The 26675-nt window shown below is 47.0% G+C and overlaps 1 protein-coding gene across 3 annotated transcripts in view; it reads right to left on the bottom strand.

Annotated features, from left to right (window-relative positions):
- Positions 1-2306: 2306 nt before the first annotated feature.
- Positions 2307-26675, bottom strand: part of TIE1 (tyrosine kinase with immunoglobulin like and EGF like domains 1) — an 82970-nt gene continuing 58601 nt past the window's right edge. For all 3 annotated transcript variants that reach the window (XM_040360867.1, XM_040360868.1, XM_040360869.1), the window contains 8 exons: positions 22084-22194; positions 20032-20222; positions 16751-16864; positions 14827-14897; positions 12079-12119; positions 10906-11002; positions 5215-5314; positions 2307-2734 (listed from right to left, as the gene is read on the bottom strand). In XM_040360867.1, coding sequence (XP_040216801.1) covers positions 2663-2734; positions 5215-5314; positions 10906-11002; positions 12079-12119; positions 14827-14897; positions 16751-16864; positions 20032-20222; positions 22084-22194 — 797 coding nt within the window. In that variant the 3' untranslated portion in view covers positions 2307-2662. The remainder of the gene's footprint in view (positions 2735-5214; positions 5315-10905; positions 11003-12078; positions 12120-14826; positions 14898-16750; positions 16865-20031; positions 20223-22083; positions 22195-26675) is intronic.

Genomic DNA, 26675 nt, shown 5'->3' with positions numbered 1-26675 from the left:
ACCGCCGTTATCGTTTACATTTTCGTTCGTTTACATCGTATAAATTTTCAGACAAAAAAAAAAATCCCAGGGATGGCAACCCCCCTTTTTTTATTTATTTGTTATTATTATTATTAAAGGGCCCAGAGGTCCCCAGGGCCCCGGATGGCAAACCCCCCCCCTTTTTTTTTATAAAAAAATCAAAAAATTATATTATTTTATTTCTTTTTATATATATATATATATATATATATATATATATATATATATATATATATATATATATATATATATATATGGTTTTTTTTTTTTTTTTTTTTTTACTAAAGGGCTCAGAGGTGCCCAGGGCCCCATGTGGCAAACCCCTTTTTTTTCATAAATGTTTCATAAATGTTTATTTTTTATTTTTGTATATATATATATATATATATATATTTTTTTTTTAAAAGGGCCCAGAGGTCCCCATGGCACTGGGTGGCAACCCCCTTTTTTTTTATTTATTTTTTTATACATGTTATTTTTTTTAATATATATTTTTTATTAAAGGGCCCAGAGGTTTCTTTTTTATTATTATTATTAAAGGGCCCAGAGGTCCCGGATGGCAACCCCCTTGTTTTGTAATTTCTTTTTATAAAAAAAATAATAATTTGTGTGTGTATATATAATAGATTTTTTTATTAAAGGTCCCCAGGGCCCCAGATGGCAGCCCCCCTTTTAAAAAATATATATATATTTTTTTTTTATTCATTTTTTTCTTTTTATTAAAGGGTCCAGAGGTCCCCAGGGCCCCGGATGGCTACCCCCCTTTTTTTATATATATTTTTCTTTATTTGTTCTGTTTTTTTGTAAAGGGCCCCCCCGCTTCTCAATTCGCGTTAAACCCCCCCCCCCCCCCCCCGCTCTTCTCAATTTCAGGCGGCAGCACTCCCCCCCCCCCCGGTTCTCTGCTCCAGGGGACCCATGCCTAAAGCTGTGTAAGGGGCCCCATAATTCCTGATGGCGGCCCTGAATGTGATTGATACTCTTTCATATTTTCTTGCTGAAGTGTGGCTTCTGAACTAAACAAGAGGATTTGAAGATCTGCACAGGGGCGACGTGACCAAAAACTATCATGCGCCAAACTTAAAGCGGAGTTCCGGCCACAATTTCACTTTTTAAATATAAATACCCCTGTAATACACAAGCTTAATGTATTCTAGTAAAGTTAGTCTGTAAACTAAGGTCCGTTTTTGTTAGGTTGTTACAGCATTTAGACACTTTATAAAATAGAAATTGACTGGGGCCATCTTAAGTGTGGGCATCATGAAGCCAGACTGTATGACTTCCTGGATTTCAGCCTTGCGGATCTCGCACATGCTCAGTGCTGCACAAGCAGTGTAATAGGTTTCAGATCAGGTTTCAGCACCTGTACTGTCCAAGTCACTTGATTCTTCGATACTGGGGAGTGCACAGACTCCTGGAAAGTTACACCCACTACATTCCCAGGAGTCTGTGCGGTGTAGGTTAGGAAGCTTAAAGCGGAGTTCCACCCAAATTTGGAACTTCCTCTTAACCCACTCCTCTCCCCCTTACATGCCACATTTGGCATGTAATTTTTTTTGGGGGGGGGAGTGGGGGCTTCAGGAGGAGTGGGACTTCCTGTCCCACTTCCTCCTTCCGGGTAGACGATTAAGCCTAATCGCCTAGGCGATTAAGCTTAATCACCTACAGGAAGGGGCTGCTGTAGGCGATCGCCCAGGACACGTCACAGGTCCTCGGCGATCGCCTGTCCAATCAGACGGCGCCGCTCGCGCATGCGCAGTGCCGCTCGCGCATGCGCAGTGCCGCTCGCGCATGCGCAGTGGGTGCCCGGCCGTGAAGCCGAAAGCTGTCACGGCCGGGTGCCCACACTGAGCATGAAGACGCCGGCTGGCGAGGGGGGGCGAGGAGCGGAGCCCCGTCCGGCGCGTCGCTGGAGCCGTAGAGCAGGTAAGTGTCGGTTTATTAAAAGCCAGCAGCTACACTTTTTGTAGCTGCTGACTTTTAATAAACTTACAAAATGGGTGGAAAACCCCTTTAAGCACCTAGGTGCAGGAAGTGGGAAGATTAACTATTCTGCCTAGCAACAACACTTTGAAGGCATCTAAAAAAATATATATATATTCTTAAAGGACTAATGACATTTTTTTTAAAACTACTGATGTAATGTTATATTTATGGGTGGAACTCCACTTTAACATGGCGTCTGAACTAAACCGAGATTTAGTAGACCTGCTCAGCCCTCGGGGGGTAACAAGACCGGCCTTGGGAGTTCCACGTTGGACACGGATCCATCAAACAAGAAGGGATACAAATGTTATCTGAGGTTTATTGGTGGAGATACAGTTACTGTACAAGGAAAGGGAAGACACTCGGTTCTCATTCTAGGCAATGGCAGTGTTCAGCTGTACATCGGAGGAGGAGGAAGGGAGTTCATTCTTATCATACACGTCCAGTCATACCATCTTTTTATAGAAGCACAGAGCGACATTTATGCACGTTGCGTACGCCGCAGTCAAGAGAGGTTCCAACACAAGCCTGTGATCCGGCCATGGGCTTTGCAGTCCACCTCACAGTAAACAAGTCCTTGTACATTAAGTACAATAAGTCCTGGTTTCCGGCAAGCAAGGCGCAGAGACCATATAGATTCCTTCTTATCCCGGCACTACGCCTCTTCCGCTGTGGCATCGATTCCAGCGTAGGTGAAGTTTTCAAACAGCGCCATGTTCACGTAGGCCTGGGAGAGACAAGAATATGGGAGAATCAGAGGAGAACTGTGTGCAAAATGACTCACAAACTACCGTATATACCGTATTTATCGGCGTATGCCGCGCACTTTTTTGCCCTTAAATTCAGGACAAAATCGTGGGCGCGCGATATACGCCGATACACGTTTCCCGCGCTGTGTTTGAATACGCCGCCGACATATACCGAGCGCAGTACACTCGGCCATGCTCGACACCCATCGCGGTTATGCGAGAGGAGCCGAGCGTGCCCGAGTGTACTGCGCTCAGAGACAGCGCGGGACAAGCGGGGAGGACACCACGAAGGCCGCAGACGGACGCCGGACCGGACAACGCCGCCGATGGACCCCGGGCAAGACACCAAAACTGTAAGTAATAAAACATTTTTTTTCAGGAATTTCACATCCAGATCAGGGGTGCGCGCTATAGGCGGGTGCGCGCAATAGGCCGATAAATACGGTACTCGAGTATAAGCCGATCCGAGTATAAGCCGATCCGAATATAAGCCGAGGCACCTAATTTTACAACAAAAAAATGGAAAAAACGTATTGACCCGAGTATAAGCATAGGGTGAGAAATGCAGCAGCTACTGTAAGCGGAAAAGAGGATCAACAATGCCCATTTGCACACCTCACTCTGCCCATTTGCAACCTTACTGTGCCCATTCTGACTGTGCCCGTTTGCAGCCTTACTGTGCCCATTCTGACTGTGCCCATTGTAGCCTTACTGTGCCCATTGCAGCCTTACTGTGCCCATTCTGACTTTGCCCATTGCAGCCTTACTGTGCCCATTCTCACTGTGCCCGTTCCTTCTGTGATAGTCAGTGAACCTGTCGGGTCGCGGGCGTCCATTTGACTCTGTCTTATGCTACCGGCTATCACGGAGGTCGGACTCAGTTTCCCAGCAGACACTGGGGGAGATTCACAAAGAGATACGACGGCGTATCTCTGAGATCCGACGGTCGGATCTATGCGACTGATTCATAAGAATCAGTTACGCATAGATCTCCCTTAGATCCGACAGGTGTAAGTGACTTACACCGTCGGATCTTAGGCTGCAATCTCCCGCCGGCCTCTAGGTGACGCTTCGGTTTTTTTACGCGACGAATATGCAAATTCCGATTTCCGCCGATTCAGAAACGAACGCCTGTCGCTTTTTTTTTACGTCATTTGCGTTCGACTTTTTCCGGCGTATACTTACCCCTGCTATATGCGGCGTATCCAATGTTAAGTATGGCCGTCGTTCCCGCGCCGAGTTTTGAATTTTTACGTCGTTTGCGTAAGTCGGTCGCGAATACGGATGGATGTAATTTACGTTCACGCCGAAAACAATGACGCTCTAGCGACGTCATTTGGAGCATGCGCACTGGGAAAAATCGCAATCGGCGCGGGGACGCGCTTGATTTAAATAATACACTCCCCCTAGCCGCGGAATTTGAATTCCGCCGGGGGAGTTACGATCCGCCGGCGCAAGTTTCGAGGTAAGTGCTTTATGAATACTGCACTTTCCTCAAAAAATTGCGCTGGCGGATCGTAAATAAGATAGATTACGCGGATCTAAAGATCCGCTGATCTATCTGAATCTAGCCCTCGGTGTTCAGTGTTCCGCCAATCACGGACCTTCTTTCATCCTCGGACAAGAGGACGTCAATGATAGGCGGAACACTGAACACAGTGTCTGCTGGGAAAGTCCGAGGATGAGAGGACCTCCATGATAGGCGGTAGCGGAACACAGTGTCAAACGCCTATGACAGACCAGGAGGTGATGGCACAGTGGGGGGCAAGTGATGGCACAGTGGGGGGAAAGTGATGGCACAGTGGGGGGAAAGTGATGGCACAGTGGGGGGAAAGTGATGGCACAGTGGGGGGAAAGTGATGGCACAGTGGGGGCAAGTGATGGCACAGTGGGGGGCAAATGATGGCACAGTGGGGGGAAAGTGATGGCACAGTGGGGGCAAGTGATGGCACAGTGGGGGGAAAGTGATGGCACAGTGGGGGGAAAGTGATGGCACAGTGGGGGGAAAGTGATGGCACAGTGGGGGGAAAGTGATGGCACAGTGGGGGCAAGTGATGGCACAGTGGGGGGCAAGTGATGGCACAGTGGGGGGCAAGTGATGGCACAGTGGGGGGCAAGTGATGGCACAGTGGGGGGAAAGTGATGGCACAGTGGGGGCAAGTGATGGCACAGTGGGGGCATGTAATGTAATGGCACAGTGAAGCATGTAATGTAATGTAATGGCACAGTGAGATTTGAAAAAAGCCTGTTTCTGTCAGCGGTTGTTCTGGCTCCCCCTCAGCTTCCAGAAAGACTAGTAGGAAGGGGGTAGTCTTATATGGCGAGTATATCCCAAAACCAACATTTTTCCTGGAAAAATAGGGGGTCGTCTTATACGCCCAGTCGTCTTATCCCCCGGCAAATACGGTAAGCAGAATAAACCTTAAAGTAGCCTATTGGCAATGGCAATGGAACTTACCTTTCTGGCCTCCAACATGCGTATAAGCTGCAGGGAGATCTGGTTGAAAGTTGGCCTCTCGTAGGGTCTGTCTCTCCAGCATTGGCGCATCAGATCATATCTGGAATATAAACACAGTGGCTCCACTTTACTACATTGTATCTGCATACACTGGCTCATCAATCAAAAGGGGACAACTAAATCCAATCTTCACAATAATTACTATGTGCCCCCCCCCCCCCCCCCCCCAATGTTTGGGCATACATTCACACAACCTTCCGTGTCAAAGGCTCCTTGCTTCTTCTTCAAAGGCTAAGAGAAGAAACAAGGTTGCTTTGAAACACTTTCCAGTTCCAGCTCCAGCATTTTCCTACTACATAAGGTGGCTTCATACAGGGCCGATCCTAGGCAGGGTGCACAGGGTGCATTGCACCCAGGCGCCTGCAGAGGTGGGGGCGCCGAACATCTAACAGGCTCTCTAACAGAAGCCCTCTCTGTGTACATCACTGAGGCCCCCCTCCAGGTCCCAATAAAGTACTCTGCTTCTCTTCCTGTATTTTGTTTATTGTTAAGAGATCATGTAAGGATCCCAGGATAATGAAGACTTTGTGGGGGAGCATCTCTGTGGTTGAGTCATTGCCATAGAAAAATGTGTAAAGGGGAGGAGTTAGTAAAAATGACCACGCCCATGTGGGGGCGCCAGAAATATTTCTGCACCCAGGCGCCTGTGACCCTAGGATCGGCCCTGGCTTCATACCCTGGGCCCTGGGTTCCATCCGTGGTCTTGGCTTTCCAGTGACAGCGGTTCCCTGCTTCCAATCCACGTCCTCTCCCTTGTCGGTGGCCAGTGCAAGGCATCCTGGTTGTGTGTCTGATCTCTGTCCCAGAGGCTACTTGACTGTCAAACTGAGTTCTATTTCATCTTTGTGAGTGCCTTTTTATATTGTCTATAAAAAAATTACACTTTACATGCTACACTATGGTGGTTGTTGCGCTTCACTCCCCCTCCCAACTTTTAAGCTTTAGTGTATATTAAGGATTTGATGACTTACGCCTCGTACACACATACAGGATTTCCGACTGGAAAAGTTCCCGTCGGAAATCCCGAGGGGAAAGCCGAGAACCTGCTCGGTTCAGTCTTCCCCCTACACACAGCCGGTTTTCACGACAGGAAAACTGCGATGGAGCTTTGGCCGGGAATCCCGGCCGTATGTGTGCTCCATCTGAGTTTTTCCCATAGGAAAACTGCCAAAAAACGCCGGACAAAAGTCCGCCGGATTTCCCAGTGGGAAAAAAGAGAACTGGCGGTTTTTGGGCAGTTTTCCCGTCGGAAAAACTGCGAGGAGCATACACACGGCCGGGATTCAAAAGCTCTCCTCACAGTTTTCCCCTCTGGTTTGGAATGTTTTCCCCAAAAACATGCTGGCTAGGGATGAGCTGACTTGACTATTCATTCAATTTTTTGATGTGTGTGTGAATGAGTAGGGGGAGACCGGATTCTCTCCCTCTGGGGAGACCCCGACAGCCACTGGCCAGGGTTGTGGGGAGGAGGCCCTTGTCCTCATTAGCATGAGGACAAGGTGCTTTGCCTGTCCCCCTTTACACATGCTGGCTAGGGATGAGCTGACTTGACTATTCATGCAATTTTTTGATGTGTGTGTGAATGAGTAGGGGGAGACCGGATTCTTCCCCCCTTGGGGAGACCCCGACAGCCACTGGCCAGGGTTGTGGGGAGGAGGCCCTTGTCCTCGTTAGCATGAGGACAAGGTGCTTTGCCAGTCCCCCTTTACACATGCTGGCTAGGGATGAGCTGACTTGACTATTCATGCAATTTTTTGATGTGTGTGTGAATGAGCAGGGCCGCTGATAGAAATCATGGGGCCCCGTACAGCCTACCTGACGGGGCCCCCTTCAGCTCCACCCCTGGTCCCGCCTTTAGCTCCACCCCTGGCCCCGCCTTGAAACTGTCTCTGCAGCACGTTACGGGATTGGCGGCATTGGTAGGCACCTGGAGCAGAGAACCGGGGGGGGGGGGGTGGGGCTGCCGTCTGAAATTGAAATTGAGAAGCGGGAGGGGGGCCCTTTACAAATTATTAATAAAAATGAAAAATGAAAAAATAAAAATAAAAAAATATATAAAATAAATAAATAAACATTTATAAAAAAAGGGGGGGGGGGTTGCCATTCAGGGCCCTGGGGACCTCTGGGCCCTTTAATTAAAAAAAAAAAAACATTTATAAAAAAAAGGGGGTTTGCCACATGGAGACCTCATGAGCCCTTTAATATATATATATATATATATATATATATATATATATATATATATATATACACATATATATACATATATAGGGGGGAAAAAAAATGAAATAAAATATGAAAAAAAAAAGAATTTATAAAAAAAGGGGGATTGCCATTATATATATATATATATATTAGGGCTCCGGAAATTAACGATTAATTGGTCGATTAATCGTTAATTTCTTTGGTCGATTAAAATTATTTTGATCGATTGACGATCCGCGGAGTGAGCTCCGCGGTCTCGCCCATAGGAAAGGCCGCGGCTTCGGCCTAGCTCCGGAGCCGCGGCGCGCTGACGTCATCATCACCTGCCCGCCTGCTTGCATCTTCTTCCCTTGCGCACGTGTGTCCATCAGCTACTCTGCAGATGGGTCTGCCTGCCTGATAGTCAGGTAAGAAAGGACAACCATCTGTGTGTGGTAACATTATGGGGCAGATGTATATATTCCTGGAGTATGGGGACAGATGTGTATATTAAAGCATGGGGGCAGATGCTGTAATGTACACATCTGCCCCCATGCTGTAATGTACACATCTGCCCCCATGCTGTAATGTACACATCTGCCCCCATGCTGTAATGTACACATCTGCCCCCATGCTGTAATGTAAACATCTGCCCCCATGCTGTAATGTAAACATCTGCCCCCATGCTGTAATATACACATCTGCCCCCATACTGCAAGAATATACACATCTGCCCCCATGCTGTAATGTACACATCTGCCCCCATACTGCAAGAATATACACATCTGCCCCCATGCTGTAATGTACACATGGGGGCAGATGTGTATATTCTTGCAGTATGGGAGGCAGATGTGTATATTAAAGCATGGGGGCAGATGTGTATATTACAGCATGGAGGCAGATGCTGTAATGTACACATCTGCCCCCATGCTGTAATGTACACATCTGCCCCATGCTGTAATGTACACATCTGCCCCCATGCTGTAATATACACATTTGCCCCCATACTGCAAGAATATACACATCTGCCCCCATGCTGTAATATACACATTTGCCCCCATACTGCAAGAATATACACATCTGCCCCCATGCTGTAATGTACACATCTGCCCCCATGCTGTAATGTACACATCTGCCCCCATGCTGTAATGTACACATCTGCCCCCATGCTGTAATGTACACATCTGACCCCATGCTGCAAGAATATACACATATGCCCCCATGCTGTAATGAACACATCTGACCCCATGCTGCAAGAATATACACATCTGCCCCCATGCTGTAATGTACACATGGGGGCAGATGTGTATATTCTTGCAGTATGGGGGCAGATGTGTATATTACAGCATGGGGGCAGATGTGTATATTACAGCATGGGGGCAGATGCTGTAATATACACATCTGCCCCCATACTGCAAGAATATACACATCTGCCCCCATACTGCCCCCACCACATTTACCAGTGGCTAATGCAGAGTTGCAATGCAAGGAGATCAGCTAAAAGTAGTTGTATCTGTATGTGCGTTAATTAATCGAAATTAGTCGATTAATCGATTAAAAAAAAAAACGATTAATCGAACACAAAAATTTTAATCAGTCACAGCCCTAATATATATATATATATATATATATATATATATATATATATATATAAAAAAATATATAAAAATGTATTTATTTTTTTATAAAAAAAGGGATGTTTTCATCCCGGGCCCTGGGGATCTCCGGACCCCCGTACCCCTAAGAAAAAAAAATTGTCCCTTTAATAAAAAATAAAAAAATATATATATTAGAAAAAATATATATTTTTTTATAAAAAATAAATAAAAAAAAGGGGGGTTCCATCCGGGGCCCTGGGGGCCTTCGGACCCCTGGGGACCCCCGGACCTCAAAAAAAAAAAAATGGCCCTTTAATAAAAATTTAAATAAAAATATTAAAAAAAATATATATATTTTTTATAAAAAATAAATAAAAAAAAGGGGAGTTGTCATCTGGGACCCTGTGGGCCTCTGGGCCCCTGGGGACCTCCGGACCCCTAAAAAAAAAAAAAAAAAAAAAAAAAAGGGGGTTGCCATCCGGGCCCCTGCTGGCCCGGGGCCCCCTACAACAGGGCCAGTTGTACTGGCTTATCAGCGGCCCTGTGAATGAGTAGGGGGAGACCGGATTCTCCCCCTTGGGGAGACCCCGACAGCCACTGGCCAGGGTTGTGGGGAGGAGGCCAAGGTGCTTTGCATGAGGACCCTGGGGAGACCCCGACAGCCACTGGCCAGGGTTGTGGGGAGGAGGCCAAGGTGCTTTGCATGAGGACCCTGGGGAGACCCCGACAGCCACTGGCCAGGGTTGTGGGGAGGAGGCCAAGGTGCTTTGCATGAGGACAAGGTGCTTTGCCTATCCCTCTTTAGCATGACACCCCCCCCCCCCATGTTGAGGACATGTGGCCAGGCACGGTTACCCTCTTTCCTGCATGCTCAGATTAAGGGTCTGGTGGTCTAAAAGGGGGACCTCAAGGGGCTGTTTGTTTGTTTTTAATTTAAGGTCCATTTAAAATGCATACCAGACCCAAAGGGGCTGGTACACATTTGCCGGGGTACCTCATGCATTTTTGTGAGGTACTCTCTGGAGAGTGCAAAATCTGGTGCAGCTCTGCATAGAAACCAATCAGCTTCCAGGTTTTTTGTCCAAGCTTATTTGAACAAGCTGAAGTTAGAAGCTGATTGGCTACCATGCACAGCTGCACCCGATTTTGCACTCTCCAGTTTTAGTAAATCAACCCCAAAGGGTCTGGCAGTGGAGGCTGGTGCTCAAAGATATTTTGAGGCGCACAAACTAAAATCACCGTAAGCATAGGTGTGCGCAGCCTATTGCATTAGGGTGTGCACCCCATATATATATATATATATATATATATATATATATACAATCGCAGTAGAGCAGTGGACAGTGTTAGTAGTGCGGATATTGGTGTTAGTAGTTTATTTGTATTACTTTTTATTATTACTTTTTTACAATATTTCTTTTTAATTGTTACAATATTTCTTTACAATAATGTATTATTATTATTTTTTAATAATTGGGGGGCTTTGGTAAAATATTAGGGGTCTAAATAGACCCCCTGATGTCTCGCTTTTGGAACAGAGAAAGGGACTGAGAACAAAGATTCCCCAGTCTCGTTCTTTGCAGCCAAGCAGCAGGGGAAAATCTGTCCAGCACAGGGTGATTAGGGTGTGCCCAGGCACACCTGGCACACCCTGTGCGCACGCCTATGACCGTAAGCAAAATAGCCATGATGATGGGATGCCGTAGCTCTTCTTTCTAATTTATGGCTACTATAAGATACAAGCCCGTCAGTGTTATATATTGAGTAAAATAACGTGGACCTTGTAAGCCTTTCCACTAATGCCTGATGCCCTTTTTACTACCCACTTGGTACACGACATAAAACTTACACCTCATCGTCACAGTTTCGGGGTTTCTCCATACGGTACGCCTGCGGTAGTTTCTCATAGAGTTCTGCGCATGTCATCCCACAATACGGAGTTCCACCTGGAAGAGACAGAAGACATGAATACATCCCATGATGTCCTCCAAAATCTCGCAGTTAACCCCTTCCCGACCGCCGCATGTAGATATGCGTCGGCAGAATGGCACGTACAGGCAAATTGGCGTACATGTACGTCCCTGCCTAGACGTGGGTCGGGGGTCCGATCGGGACCCCCCCCGCGACTTGCGGCGGTGGGGTCCCCTCGGGGAGCGATCCGGGACGACGGCGCGGCTATTTGTTTATAGCCGCTCCGTCGCGATCGCTCCCCGGAGCTGAAGAACGGGGAGAGCCGTGTGTAAACACGGCTTCCCCGTGCTTCACTATGGCGCTGCATCGATCGAGTGATCCCTTATATAGGGAGACTCGATCGATGACGTCATTCCTACAGCCACACCCCCCTACAGTTGTAAACACACACACAGTGTACACCAAATCCTACAGCGCCACCTGTGGTTAACTCCCAAACTGCAACTGTCATTTTCACAATAAAGAATGCAATTTAAATGCATTTTTTGCTGTGAAAATGACAAAAATCCCAAAAATGTGTCAAAATTGTCCGAAGTGTCCGCCATAATGTCGCAGTCACGAAAAAAATCGCTGATCGCTGCCATTAGTAGTAAAAAAAAAAAAATTTATAAAAATGCAATAAAACTATCCCCTATTTTGTAAACGCTATACATTTTGCGCAAACCAATCGATAAACGCTTATTGCGATTTTTTTTACCAAAAATAGGTACAAGAATACGTATCGGCCTAAACTGAGAAAAAAAAATTTTATATATGTTTTTGGGGATATTTATTATAGCAAAAAGAAAAAAATATTGCATTTTTTTCAAAATTTTCGCTCTATTTTTGTTTATAGCGCAAAAAATAAAAACCGCAGAGGTGATCAAATACCACCAAAAGAAAGCTCTATTTGTGGGGAAAAAAGGACGCCAATTTTGTTTGGGAGCCACGTTGCACGACCGCGCAATTGTCTGTTAAAGCGACGCAGTCCCAAACTGTAAAAACACCTTGGGTCTTAGGCAGCAATATGGTCCGGGGCTTAAGTGGTTAACAGAGTCAGTTCTTCACTTACCTAAACTCACAATCTCCCAAAGCAGAACTCCGAATGACCATCTGTGCAGGAGAGAGGAAAAATTACTTGTTTTATATATATGACAACCTTCCAGGCTGTGCTTCCCCCACCCCCCCCATACAAGGCTGGCTTTCAGCTTATGTGACGCTGTGAACATTTTTGCAAGATGCCCCTTACCGAGATAAAATCATCTCACTACCCAGAAATGTGTGACTTTGGGGTTGGAAAATGCCAATATCTAAGCGAACTTCCTCACTCCTTCGGTGGAACATTTTTTGTGTCGTAAAAATTGTGTCGTTTTTTGTCTTGGAAAAAAACGTCGTTTTTCAAACTTCATTTTTAAAAACGACGTTGCCCACACACCATCGTTTCTTGAAATTGCTCTTGCAAAGCGCGGTTACGTACAACACGTACGACGGCACTCTGTTCCATTCAAGCTCGCGTCATAACTTGCTTCTGAGCATGCGCGGGTTTAAAAACGTTGTTTTAACCACTTGCCGCCCGCCAATGACATATTGACGTCGGCAAAGTGGTTGTAGAATCCTGACTGGACGTCATATGACGTCCTCAGGATTCTGAGCCGCTGCGCGCCCCCGGGGGCGCGCATCGCGGCGATCGTTGTTGCGGGGTGTCAGTCTGACACCCCGCAACACCGATCTCGGTAAAGAGTCTCTCACGGAGACTCTTTACCACGTGATCAGCCGTGTCCAACCACGGCTGATCACTATGTAAACAGGAAGAGCCGTCGATGGCTCTTCCTCACTCGCGTCTGACAGACGCGAGTAGAGGAGAGCCGATCGGTGGCTCTCCTGACAGGGGGGGGTTCGCGCTGATTGTTTATCAGCGCAGCCCCCCCTCGGATCGCCACATGGACCACCAGGGATGCCCACCAGGGAAGGGAAAAACAAAAAAAAAATGAAAAAAAAAAGCCCAAAAAATAAAAATAAAAGTCTGGGAAAAAAAAAAAAAAAAGATGCCAATCAGTGCCCACAAATGGGCACTGACTGGCAACAAGTAAATCAGTGCCGCCCCACAGTGTCCATCAGTGCCACACCACAGTGTCCATCAGTGACACCCCACAGTGCCCATCAGTGCCACCCCACAGTGCCCATCTGTGCCGCCCATGAGTGCCCATCTGTGCCGCCCATGAGTGCCCATATGTGCCGCCCATGAGTGCCCATCTGTGCCGCCCATGAGTGCCCAGTGCCGCCCATGAGTGCCCATCAGTGCCGCCCATAAGTGCCCATCAGTGCCGCCCATGAGTGCCCATCAGTGCCGCCTATGTGTGCCCATGAGTGCCGCCTATGTGTGCCCATCAGTGACGCATACCAGCGCCGCCAATCAGTGCCACCTCATCTGTGCCCGTCAGTACTACCTTGTCGATGTCCATCAGTGCCATCTCATCTGTGCCCATCAGTGCCACCATATCAGTGCCCGTAATTGAAAGAGAAAACGTACTTATTTCCAAAAAAATTACAGAAAAAAATAAAAACGTATTTTTTTAAAAAAATTTCTCTTTTTTTAGTTGTTGCGCAAAAAAAAAAATCGCAGAGGTGATCAAATACCACCAAAAGAAAGCTCTATTTGTGGGGGGAAAAGGACGCCAATTTTGTTTGGGTACAGTGTAGCATGACCGCGCAATTCCCATTCAAATTGCGACAGTGCTGAAAGCTGAAAATTGGCTTGGACGGGAAGGTGTATACGTGCCCTGTATGGAAGTGGTTAAACATCGTTTTAGCCCACACACGATCATTTTTTATTTTTTATTTTTTAAAAAACAACATTTTGAAAAACGACATAAAAAATTGAAGCAATTTTTTTTGGGTCGTTTTTTTAGAAGACAAAAAATTATGGGCCATATCCTCAAAAGAGATACGCCGTCGTATCCCTGTTTCTATCTTTGGAACTGATCCACAGAATCAGTTTACCATAGATAGGCAGAAGATCCGACATCTGTAATTGAATTACACTGTCGGATCTTAAGGATGCAATTCTAGGCCGGCCGCTAGGTGGCGAGGCCATTGCGGCCGGCCTAAAATATGCAAATGAACACTTACGGCGATCCACGAACGCTCCGACGGGCCCGTCGCTCTAATGCTACGTCGTTTACGTCGAGTTACGCCGTGTAAAAATAGGGCTGAGTCCTATTTGACTAAGCCCTATTAAGTATGGCCGTCGTTCCCGCGTCGAAAATTCAAACTCTACGTCGTTTGCGTAAGACGTCCGTGAATGGCGCTGGACGTCATTTACGTTACCGTCTAAGCAAATGACGTCGGAGCGACGTCAGTTAGCGCAATGCACGTCGGGTAAGTTACCCGACGGAGCATGCGCAGTACGTCCGGCGCGGGAGCGTGCCTAATTTAAATGGGACTCGCCCCATTAGATTCGGCACGCCTTGCGCCGGACGGATTTGAGTTACACCGCCGCAAATTTCCAGGTAAGTGTGTTGTGGATCGATACCTAACTTAGGAAATTTGCGGCAGGGTAACTTAAATCACTTAAGTTACATTTTCGCTGCGGGGCTGTGGATTTGGCCCTTTGTGAAGCCCACACACGATCATTTTAAATGACGTTTTTAAAAACGTTAATTTATTTCATCACAAAAAACGACCATGTGTACGCAGCAGAAGTTGGAAAAATTTAATTTTATTTTCATGATAAAAAATGAAATTTGTTTTCATCACAAAAAGTGATCGTGTGTACGCGGCATTAGAAACCCAATAGAAACCCAATATGAACAAGACTTACACATCACTCTTTGTTGTATAAACGCTGTAATTAAGGGACTCGATGGCCATCCAGCGCACAGGGAGACGACCCTACAATGTACAAGAGAACCCGGATTATATCAATTCTTTAATTATCAAATTCTTCTTTTATATGAAAAAAATAAAGAACCGTACATCCTGGGAATGTACTGTTGGTGAGGTCACAATTACCAAGTGCAAAATATAAATATCTTCTATTTAAATTAGTTTACTAGTTAATTATAATAAATTATAATGAATATTATAATGAATATTATAATTATTTATTAATAATAATACATATTATTTATAGTGCCCTCAAGGAGATCTCAAAGTGCTACAGGTTAAAAACAAAAAGAAAAGAAAAATTAGCCGTTTATACAATATAAAATATATCTAAAAGGGGCAAAAGGCTTTGCAAAAAAGTAAGGGTTAGATTCATAAAGACTTACGACGGGCGTATCAGTAGATACGCCGCCGTAAGTCCGAATCCCCGCCGTCGTATATTTAAGCATATTCTCAAACTGAGATACGCTTAAATATTGCTAAGATATGACCGGCGTAAGTCTCCTACGCCGTCGTGTCTTAACTGCATATTTACGCTGGCCGCTAGGGGCGTGTACGCTGATTTACGCCTAGAATATGTAAATCAGCTAGATACGCCTATTCACAAACGTACGCCCGGCCGTCACAGTAAAGATACGCCGTTCACGTAAGGGGTATTCAGGCGTAAAGATAAACCTCCAAAAACATGGCGCAGCCAATGTTAAGTATGGACGTCAGAACCGCGTCGAATTTTTCAAATTTTACGTCGTTTGCGTAACTCGACCGTGAATGGGGATGGCCGTAATTTACGTTCATGTCGAAAGCATGACGATTTGCCGACTTAATTTGGAGCATGCGCACTGGGATACGTCCACGGACGGCGCATGCGCCGTTCGAATCGAAACGTCATTTACGTGGGGTCACAGTTAATATACATAAAACACGCCCACAGCTTCAACATTTGAATTAGGTGGGCTTACGCCGGCCCTATTACGCTACGCCGCCGTAACTTCGGCGGCAAAATCTTTGAAACTACCAAACTCGCCTCTAAAAGTTACAGCGGCGTAGCGTATAGGAGATACGCTAGGCCCGCCTGAAGGTACGTGAATCTACCCCTAAATGTCTTAAGGCCTTTTTTAAAACAGTAATTTACTGTATATTAAATAATAATTTTTATCATATATATATAGTTATTTATTTATTTATTCATTCATACTAAAAATGAATTAGATTATATTACTATATTAAAATCGAATTATAGAATAATGTATACTTATAATAATTATAATATTAATAATTAGATTAATTCATATATTGTCATTAAAGACAATTAATTAATATAAATGTATTAGAAATAATAAAATTATTAAATATTTAGGAAAGAATCACAGACTTTCTGCATTATGTGGAATCATAGACTTTTTTAGGTCAGTGGTCTCCAAACTGCGGCCCTTTGCTTGCTTTTATCCAGGCCTTGGGGCATAATTTACCAAAGATGGGGCACAATTCCTCCCAATGACATCAACAATTGGGACCAATGATAATGCACAATTCCTTCCACTGACATCAATGATGGGGCACAATTCCCCCCACTAATGTGGGGACCTTTTCTACTTCCAATGTCAACAGTCTGGCCCCCTTAAAGTCTATAGGACAATAAACTGGCCCCCTCGTTAGGAAGTTTGGAGACCGTTGAACTAGGCAGGACAGAAAAAGTAGTGGATTATGCTGAAAGTTTTGTTGACAGGCTTGGGAAATGCCAGGCACGATTTGCAGGTATGACTTTTATAAGGAGTTCCTTTGAAGGCTTTAATGAATGGGCACTTTTATTAGAAAGGTCAACCTAGCCTCCAAGAGCTCAGTAAGGTCACATGACCTACCATCGTCTTCTTCACGTAGACCTCCTCTCCTCGTGACAGGCCAAAGTCGGCAATCTTGCCCACTAGATTTTCTCCCACAAGGATGTTCCTGGCAGCCAGATCCCTGTGAATGAACTGAAAGAGCAACACAGGGCATGAGAATCGAAGACAGTTGTCATGCCTTCAGCAAGTGTTTTTGTTTAATTGTTGAATATGCCAATAGATGCAAAGTAAATTGTAATATCGCCATCTAGTGGCTCTTTTCCATACTTAGTTTCTGTTAATAATATAATGAAGGTAGATAGAGATTGTTGTTTAAAAGCCACCATAGCTTCCCATAATTCCTGTGGACTATACCATGGGGTCTGAGAGACAGCCCCCAGTAGCCATCTGCCTTCTTAATCCGTGCACCTTCTCCAGAGAACTCCACACCTATTCAGCTGCAATTCTAATGTCAGCCTAATGGAAACATCGCCGGTATGTTCATAACCCTTTCTCTAGTTAGACTAGTGTGTTAGAACTCTATATTTGTATATTGTGTATACTCATTGTATGTTATTGAAAAAAGGACCTTGCACCTGCCTCAATGAGTTGTTAAGGGAGGAGAGTTAGCTGTCTGTTTAATTTTCACCTCAGCCACGTATAGTGAGGGCAGAACAACAGTATATACAAGAAACCTTGCACTAAGATGCCAGAGATGGGGTCTCGAAAACTACAGCACTTGAGTCACATCCGTACAAGATTTTACCTAGCCCAGGGCCGATCCTAGGCAGGGTGCACGGGGTGCTCCGCACCCAGGCGGCGCAGAGGTGGGGGCGCCGAAGCTCCAAAGTGCTTCCCTCCTTGTCTGTGTCCAGAGGCACAGCGCATGTAGCGGTTCCCCATCCCGCTTGCTCTCTCCGCTGGCAACTGACAAAAGCGCGTACCTCCCGCTGTCCCCGGAATCCGGGCTGGGTACAACAGCGGAGCCTAGTACTGGAACATGTTCCGGTACTAAGCTCCACTAATTAATTCTGTCCGGTGTGCATGGAACAGTCTCCTGTATGCCCCACCCCCTCTGCGTGTGTCGGCTCTTTTCCCATAGGCGGTGTGATGAGAGGCTTCTGGGTTGGCGGGAGCTGCTGCCAATCACCCTGTGCACTCCCAGAAATGCTCTCAGAGTGCCACCCTCCAAGTTACCAAAGATGCCACGTATGTCCCGCCCCCCTGTAATGTGCTTATGCTCCCAGCACGCCCAAGCTACATGGATCTATTGGACAAGTACTGATATATGGGGACACCTGATGTGGGGGGCTCTGATGGGGACATCTGCTTAGGGGGGCTCTGTTAGGGGACACCTGCTGGGGGGCTCTGATGGGGGACACATGCTGTGGGGGGGGGCTCTGATGGAGGACACATTCTGTGGGGGGCTCTGATGGTGGACACCTGCTGGGGGGCTCTGCTGTGGGGGGGCTCTGATGGGGACACCTGCTGTGGGGGGGCTCTGATGGAGGACACCTTCTGGTTGGGACTCTGATGGGAGACGCTAATGAAGGATTCTTAGGGGAGCATCTCTGTGTTTGAGTCGTAGCCATAAAACATTTGTAAAGGGGAGGAGTTAGTAAGATGACCATGCCCATGTGGGGGCGCCAGAAATATTTCTGCACCCAGGCGTCTGTGACCCTAGGATCGGCCCTGACCTAGCCCCTCTGTAATGGGGCTTCAGATGTAAAAGGAGGACAGTGATCTAATGCTGGGGGTGTTCTGATGTGAAAGGGGGAACTCTGATGAGAAGTTATTTCTTGGAGTGCGTTTATTCATTCACATTTTTTTTTTCAGTCATTCATTAACATTTTATTCATTCATTTATAAAACTGATTTTGTCGGCCCGTGAATATATTTAAACTATGCAAAGTGGCCATTGTACTGAAAAGATTGCAGAGCAATGCACTAGAGAGTGCCAAAGCGAGCAGGACAATGGTGGAAGCAGCCATATTTATGCTAGGTCTAAACTTGCATAATGTCAGAACACATTACAGGTCAATAAATATGTATTTGCATAATCTATGATTTCAACTTGTAAATTTGTAACCCTGATAAAGGTACGGGAAAACACTTTGTAATGAACCACTATGTAGCCAAATCCCGGACCCCCTTTGGTCTAATGAGAAGCTCCAGAGTTAGGCCCCGTACACACGACCAAACATGTATGCTGAAACTGGTCCGCGGGCCAGTTTCAGCATACATGTTCGGTCGTGTGTAGGCGCGAGCGGGCCGAATTCCAGCAAACATTTGCCCGCCGGGCCTTTTCCCAGCAGACAAATATTCCTGGACATGTTTTAAAACCGTCCGCTGGAATCCTGCCCGCTCGGACATGTTCGGTCGTCAGTACAGACCTACCGTACATGTCCGAGCGCCCGCCGTCCCTCGCATGCGTCGAATGACTTCGACGCATGCGTGAAAGCCTTTAAATGGCAGGCCTGCCCACGTCGCCGCGTCATCGTCGCGGCGACGACGCGGACACGCCCCGCATATTGTTTACGCGCGGACTTCTGTACGATGGTTAGTACAGCCATCGTACAGAAGCCCTCTGGCAGGCATGTACGGTGAAAACGGTCCGACGGACCGGTTTCATCGTACATGTTTGCTCGTTAGTACCCGGCCTAAGAGACAGCTGACATCCTGCTATGTAGAGTGGGTTACGAGGCATGGTGGGTGCAAGGTAAGGTAGTATAATGGGTGCCAGACACTTCTTGAATGCAAAGAGATGTATTGTCTTTTAAACAGAAATGTGGGAGAGAGGGTTAGACTCAGGACACCATTTAGTAGTTGCAATGGTAATTGACAGACTCAAAGACTTCTATAGGTAGACAGCCGTGCAGGGAAAGGCATCCAACAAGACAGGACATCTGCATGCACCACGCCGTCTCCTATGGCAACAGTATTGTAACAGTTTCTAACAAAGGTTGTAATGAACTTTTTTACTTTCTCTACAATCTCCTATTTTAGATCTTCACTCAACTGAGCTCCCAGTCTTTCACTAGACTTGCTGATCATCCGCCACTGGATCCCCTGAGCAATTCCAACCTTCGTTATGCACATTAATACATATTTTTACCTGGGGTGCCCAAACTTTCGATCCCCACTGTATATCACGTAACAAGTGCTAATCACATTCTATGATACACAAGTGACTATTAGGAGGACAAATCTGCTATCTGGAGCCCCAAGCATCTAAAAACATAAAAGTTACATAATAAAAGGATTTCTGTAGACAATATTTTTTAGTGTCCTCATTCTCTATCCCCTAGTATGTGGGGTACCTGTTTCTCACTGAGGTATTGCATCCCCTTTGCTACATCTGAGGCAAACTGTAGGAGCTGCTGAGAGGTGAGTGTAGAGGCCGTCCCGTGTTCCTTGGCAAACGCAGGATCTGTTTCCAGAACTCGGCTCTTGCGTAGAAAGTCAAGCAGGTTCCCGAATGGAGCGAATTCGATGGCGATGTACAAATAACCTAAAGAATGGAGAATGAACCAGAACACTGAATCAGCCAGAAGAATGCATGATGGTTGTCTGTGTCATGGATATGCAATAGTCTGGCAGCTTACCTGTTTCCATCTGTCTATTAAGAGGCCTGAATCTGTTCTGGTTACCTTCTAATGTCCTCTCCTTCCTGTAGGGCCCCACCCAGGCCATCCCAGGAAGTCTACATTAACTGTTGCACTACAGGCCTGCAGTGCTGTTCAACAGTGTTGTTTGCTTAAGTTCCTGTCTGCAGTGTGCTACGATTATCTTCCTGTGTACCGTTTTTGGCTCGTCCCTGACTTCTCCTGTTTGCCTGTGATCTTGACCTTTTGCCTGTCCCTCGGTTACCCCTGTCTGCCTGTTGCCCCGACCTCGGCTTACCCATCACTACCGATTGTCTGCTTGCTGCTTCCCCTCTCTCCCTGCGAAGCGTGACCTAGGGGATCCCAGGGGTCGCGACCTGGATCCAGCTGCGGCGAAGGCCATCCTCACCACAAGAGGCTCTGGTGAACACAAAGCTGGGTCTTAGACTCCGCGCCCTGGGCGATCTTGGGTTCACACTTCCTCTCTTATCACAGCAGTCGGTCATAGGTTTCACTACCCTGTGGTGCATCCCTGACCCCAACAGGGTGCACTTGTCACCTGGCTACAGGTGACTTGACAGTCTGTTTATTGCAACATAAAATTTCAAGGAATTAAAAAGTTGATCACAGATATTATATGTGATTTGTTACACATTTCAGTTCAAGTGTACGAATAAGCAGGCTTTTTTTCTCAGAGAAGAGGTACAGGAATTCCCCCCTTCCCAGTCACGCCTTGTCTCCTCCTTCTACCCACCACCAAGCACCATTCCTTGGTTGCACCCAGGGCTGGACTGGGACAAAAATTTGGCCCGGGTCTTCATCCAGACTGGCCCACTTTGACAGGTCTCTCCCATGGCGGCCGGACAACTCCCGCACCCCCCCCCCCCCGCCACCAAGCCCCCTCTCCCCCTTCACTAGCCACTAGCTGTTCTACTTTATTAGAGTAGAACGGCTGGTACTGGTACTTTTATAGGCAGTACCAGTGGGGAAGCTAGACATTATTTCACCCGGGGCAAAGAATCAGTTTGGTGCCCCCCCCCCCCCCTTATGGGACAAGATTAGGCAGAAGTGAGAAACTCCCAGGCCATAGCTGTTGAGTCAGCAGTCTGTCCCCTCCCCCATGCTCCTCTGCCCCCCCGCTCCTCTGGTCCTCCCCCTGCTTCTTTGTTCCCCCCAGGTGAGTGCTGTGGGGAGGGAGAGGAGGTGAGCGCTGCGGGAAGGGAGAGACAGAGGAGCGGAGGGGGGGCGGCGGTCCGCTGTCACTGAAGCCGGCCCTCTGAGCCTTTGGCCCACCGTGAAACTCCCTGTAGTCCCAATGGCCAGTCCATCCCTGTCATAAGGTACTGGTGGATGCTCACCAAAAATCTGAAAAGAGTAGATCTAGGAGAGGAGAAGGAAAAAAAGAGAGAATAGAATGAGGAATAAGAAGAAGATGAAGGTTAAGAGAATGGAGAAGAGAAGGAAAAAAAGAGAGAATATAATGAGAAATAAGAAGAAGATGAAGGTTAAGAGAATGGAGAAGAGAAGGAGTACAACCAAAGGTTCGCTGTCACTGAAGCCGGCCCTCTGAGCCATCGGCCCACCGGGAAACTCCCTGTAGTCCCAATGGCCAGTCCATCCCTGGTTGCACCCCCTACTAGACATGTGCAAATCGTTTAGTTCCAAATTAGTTTAACGAATTTAGACAAATTCGTTAATTTCCGAATATCCACATTTTTGAATTTCAGAATTTTTCTAAATATCTACATTTTCAAATTTCCGATGTACCTCTATTCTCGCAGGCTCCCAGCAGGTTGATGATATTTGGGTGGTGACCCAGTTTACACAGAACCTCCAGCTCCCCGGCAAAATCCCTGTGGTCATTTTCCGATGCAAATTCTAGAAAAACAAACAAACAAACAGTATAAAACAGGGGTCTCAAACTCAAATTACCTGAGGGCCACAAGACAAGTTTTCATATGCCATGGGGGGCCGCATGCAAACTTTCAAACTTCAAAAACAACAGCACTGGTGTCAGCGAACACATTATTAACCCCCAGCACTGGTGTCAGCGAGCGCATTATTACCCCCAGCACTGGTGTAAGGCAGGGTTTGACAAATTTGCTTGGAATCTAGGAGCCAGCTAAAAAAGTTAGGAGCCAGAAAACGCGCCCCGTCCCGACGAGCTTGCGTGCAGAAGTGAACACATACGTGAGCAGCGCCCGCATATGTAAACGGTGTTCAAACCACACATGTGAGGTATCGCCGCAATTGGTAGAGTGACAGCAATAATTCTAGCTCCTCTGTAACTTAAAACATGCAACCTGTAGATTTTTTTAAACGTCGCCTATGAAGATTTTAAAGGGTAAAAAAGTTTGTCGGCATTCCACGAGCGGACGCAATTTTGAAGCGTGACATGTTGGGTATGAATTTACTCGGCATAACATTATCTTTCATAATATTAAAAAAAAATAGGGATAACTTTACTGTTGTCTTATTTTTTTAATTAAAAAAAGTGTAATTTTTTTCCCAAAAAAGTGCGCTTGTAAGACCGCTGCGCAAATACGGTGTGACAGAAAGTATTGCAACGATCACCATTTTATTCTCTAGGGTGTTGGGATAAAAAATATATATAATGTTTGGGGGTTCTAATTAGAGGGAAGAAGATGGCAGTGAAAATAGTGAAAAATGACATTAGAATTGCTGTTTAACTTGTAATGCTTAACTTGTAATACCAACGTCCACCACCAGATGGCGCCAGCTCTTTGCTCCCCCCACTTCCGCCCTGCCTGCGGGCCATTTATAACTGGTCCGCGGGCCGGTACTTTGAGACCACTGGTATAAACACTTTAAATTGTAATGGTTTACATCTTCTGAGTTCATGGGATGAGTAATATGGTTTGTATGCTCACACCATGTGTTTGGAACAGTGGCGTCTCCAGCTTTCATATTTAGGGGGGGCACATGGGGGGACAGGGACAAAAGTAGGGGGGCCAACTATAAAAGGCAATTATATATATATATATCCTGAGGCCCTTTACTACGATCCCACAACAGGCCCTTTCACACGTTCTGCAGTGAGCTCCCTTCCTACTATACTGGGGCCCCCCAGGGTGACAGAAAACAAGAGATATATGTCACCAGCACACCAAGAAAATATAACGGTCCAAAGCAGTGGGAGAACTATTAGGGTTGCAAAGGTTGTCTTGCCACCGGGCCCTGGTGTTCCGCCACTGTGGGGTTCCCCAGCTGTCCTGTCCCTGCTATTGACAGCGCTGGTCTGGCGTCTGTCCCCTTGGCAGTAAAATAAATACGATTTTTATTTATTTTTTAAAAGTGCCCCCGTCCCAGAAGCGAACGCACACGTGAGCAGCGCCCGCATATGAAAACGGTGTTCAAACCACACATGTGAGGTATCGCCGCGATCGTTGGAGCGAGAGCAATAATTCTAGCCCTAGGGCTTTTCTGTAACCCAAAACATGCAACCTGTAGAATTTTTTAAACGTCACCTATGGAGATTCTTAAGGGTAAATGTTTGACGCCATTTTCCAAACAAACTGCACTTGTAAGACCGCTGCGCAAATACGGTGTGACATAAAGTATTGCAATGACCGCCATTTTATTCTCTAGGGTGTTAGAAAAAAAATGTGTAATGTTTGGGGGTTCTAAGTAATTTTCTAGCAAAAAAAAAAATAGTTTTTAACTTGTAAACACCAAATCTGAAAAATGGGCTCAGTCCTTAAGTGGTTTAGAGTGGGCAGTGTTAGGGATTGGGATAGGGACTGTGTTAGGGATTGGGATAGGGACTGTGTTAGGGATTGGGATAGGGACTGTGTTAGGGATTGGGATAGGGACTGTGTTAGGGATTGGGATAGGGACTGTGTTAGGGATTGGGATAGGGACTGTGTTGGGGACTGGGATAGGGACTGTGTTAGGGATTGGGATAGGGACTGTGTTAGGGATTGGGATAGGGACTGTGTTAGGGATTGGGATAGGGACTGTGTTAGGGATTGGGATAGGGACTGTGTTGGGGATTGGGATAGGGACTGTGTTAGGGATTGGGATAGGGACTGTGTTAGGGATTGGGATAGGGACTGTGTTAGGGATTGGGATAGGGACTGTGTTAGGGATTGGGATAGGGACTGTGTTAGGGATTGGGATAGGGACTGTGTTAGGGATTGGGATAGGGACTGTGTTGGGGATTGGGATAGGGACTGTGTTAGGGATTGGGATAGGGACTGTGTTAGGGATTGGGATAGGGACTGTGTTAGGGATTGGGATAGGGACTGTGTTGGGGATTGGGATAGGGACTGTGTTAGGGATTGGGATAGGGACTGTGTTGGGGATTGGGATAGGGACTGTGTTGGGGATTGGGATAGGGACTGTGTTGGGGATTGGGATAGGGACTGTGTTAGGGATTGGGATAGGGACTGTGTTAGGGATTGGGATAGGGACTGTGTTGGGGATAGGGACTGTGTTGGGGATTGGGATAGGGACTGTGTTAGGGATTGGGATAGGGACTGTGTTGGGGATTGGGATAGGGACTGTGTTGGGGATTGGGATAGGGACTGTGTTGGGGATTGGGATAGGGACTGTGTTAGGGATTGGAATAGGGACTGTGTTGGGGATTGGGATAGGGACTGTGTTGGGGATTGGAATAGGGACTGTGTTGGGGATTGGGATAGGGACTGTGTTGGGGATTGGGATGGGGACTGTGTTGGGGATTGGGATAGGGACTGTGTTGGGGATTGGGATAGGGACTGTGTTGGGGATTGGGATAGGGACTGTGTTGGGGATTGGGATAGGGACTGTGTTGGGGATTGGGATAGGGACTGTGTTGGGGATAGGGACTGTGTTGGGGATTGGGATAGGGACTGTGTTAGGGATTGGGATAGGGACTGTGTTAGGGGTTGGGATAGGGACTGTGTTAGGGGTTGGGATAGGGACTATGTTGGGGATTGGGATAGGGACTGTGTTGGGGATTGGGATAGGGTCTGTGTTGGGGATTGGGATAGGGACTGTGTTGGGGATTGGGATAGGGACTATGTTGGGGATTGGGATAGGGACTGTGTTGGGGATTGGGATAGGGTCTGTGTTGGGGATTGGGATAGGGGCTGTGTTGGGGATTGGGATAGGGTCTGTGTTGGGGATTGGGATAGGGACTGTGTTGGGGATTGGGATAGGGACTGTGTTGGGGATTGGGATAGGGACTGTGTTGGGGATTGGGATAGGGTCTGTGTTGGGGATTGGGATAGGGACTGTGTTAGGGATTGGGATAGGGGCTGTGTTGGGGATTGGGATAGGGACTGTGTTGGGGATTGGGATAGGGACTGTGTTGGGGATTGGGATAGGGTCTGTGTTGGGGATTGGGATAGGGACTGTGTTAGGGATTGGGATAGGGACTGTGTTGGGGATTGGGATAGGGGCTGTGTTGGGGATTGGGATAGGGACTGTGTTGGGGATTGGGATAGGGACTGTGTTGGGGATTGGGATAGGGTCTGTGTTGGGGATTGGGATAGGGTCTGTGTTGGGGATTGGGATAGGGACTGTGTTAGGGATTGGGATAGGGGCTGTGTTGGGGATTGGGATAGGGACTGTGTTGGGGATTGGGATAGGGACTGTGTTGGGGATTGGGATAGGGTCTGTGTTGGGGATTGGGATAGGGTCTGTGTTGGGGATTGGGATAGGGACTGTGTTAGGGATTGGGATAGGGGCTGTGTTGGGGATTGGGATAGGGACTGTGTTGGGGATTGGGATAGGGACTGTGTTGGGGATTGGGATAGGGACTGTGTTAGGGATTGGGATAGGGACTGTGTTAGGGATTGGGATAGGGACTGTGTTGGGGATTGGGATAGGGACTGTGTTGGGGATTGGGATAGGGTCTGTGTTGGGGATTGGGATAGGGACTGTGTTAGGGATTGGGATAGGGGCTGTGTTGGGGATTGGGATAGGGACTGTGTTGGGGATTGGGATAGGGACTGTGTTGGGGATTGGGATAGGGTCTGTGTTGGGGATTGGGATAGGGACTGTGTTAGGGATTGGGATAGGGACTGTGTTGGGGATTGGGATAGGGGCTGTGTTGGGGATTGGGATAGGGACTGTGTTGGGGATTGGGATAGGGACTGTGTTGGGGATTGGGATAGGGTCTGTGTTGGGGATTGGGATAGGGTCTGTGTTGGGGATTGGGATAGGGACTGTGTTAGGGATTGGGATAGGGGCTGTGTTGGGGATTGGGATAGGGACTGTGTTGGGGATTGGGATAGGGACTGTGTTGGGGATTGGGATAGGGTCTGTGTTGGGGATTGGGATAGGGTCTGTGTTGGGGATTGGGATAGGGACTGTGTTAGGGATTGGGATAGGGGCTGTGTTGGGGATTGGGA

Source organism: Rana temporaria, chromosome 7 (genome assembly GCF_905171775.1).
Source record: "Rana temporaria chromosome 7, aRanTem1.1, whole genome shotgun sequence".
Lineage (NCBI taxonomy): Eukaryota > Metazoa > Chordata > Amphibia > Anura > Ranidae > Rana > Rana temporaria.
This window is presented reverse-complemented; position numbering and strand designations above follow the sequence as displayed.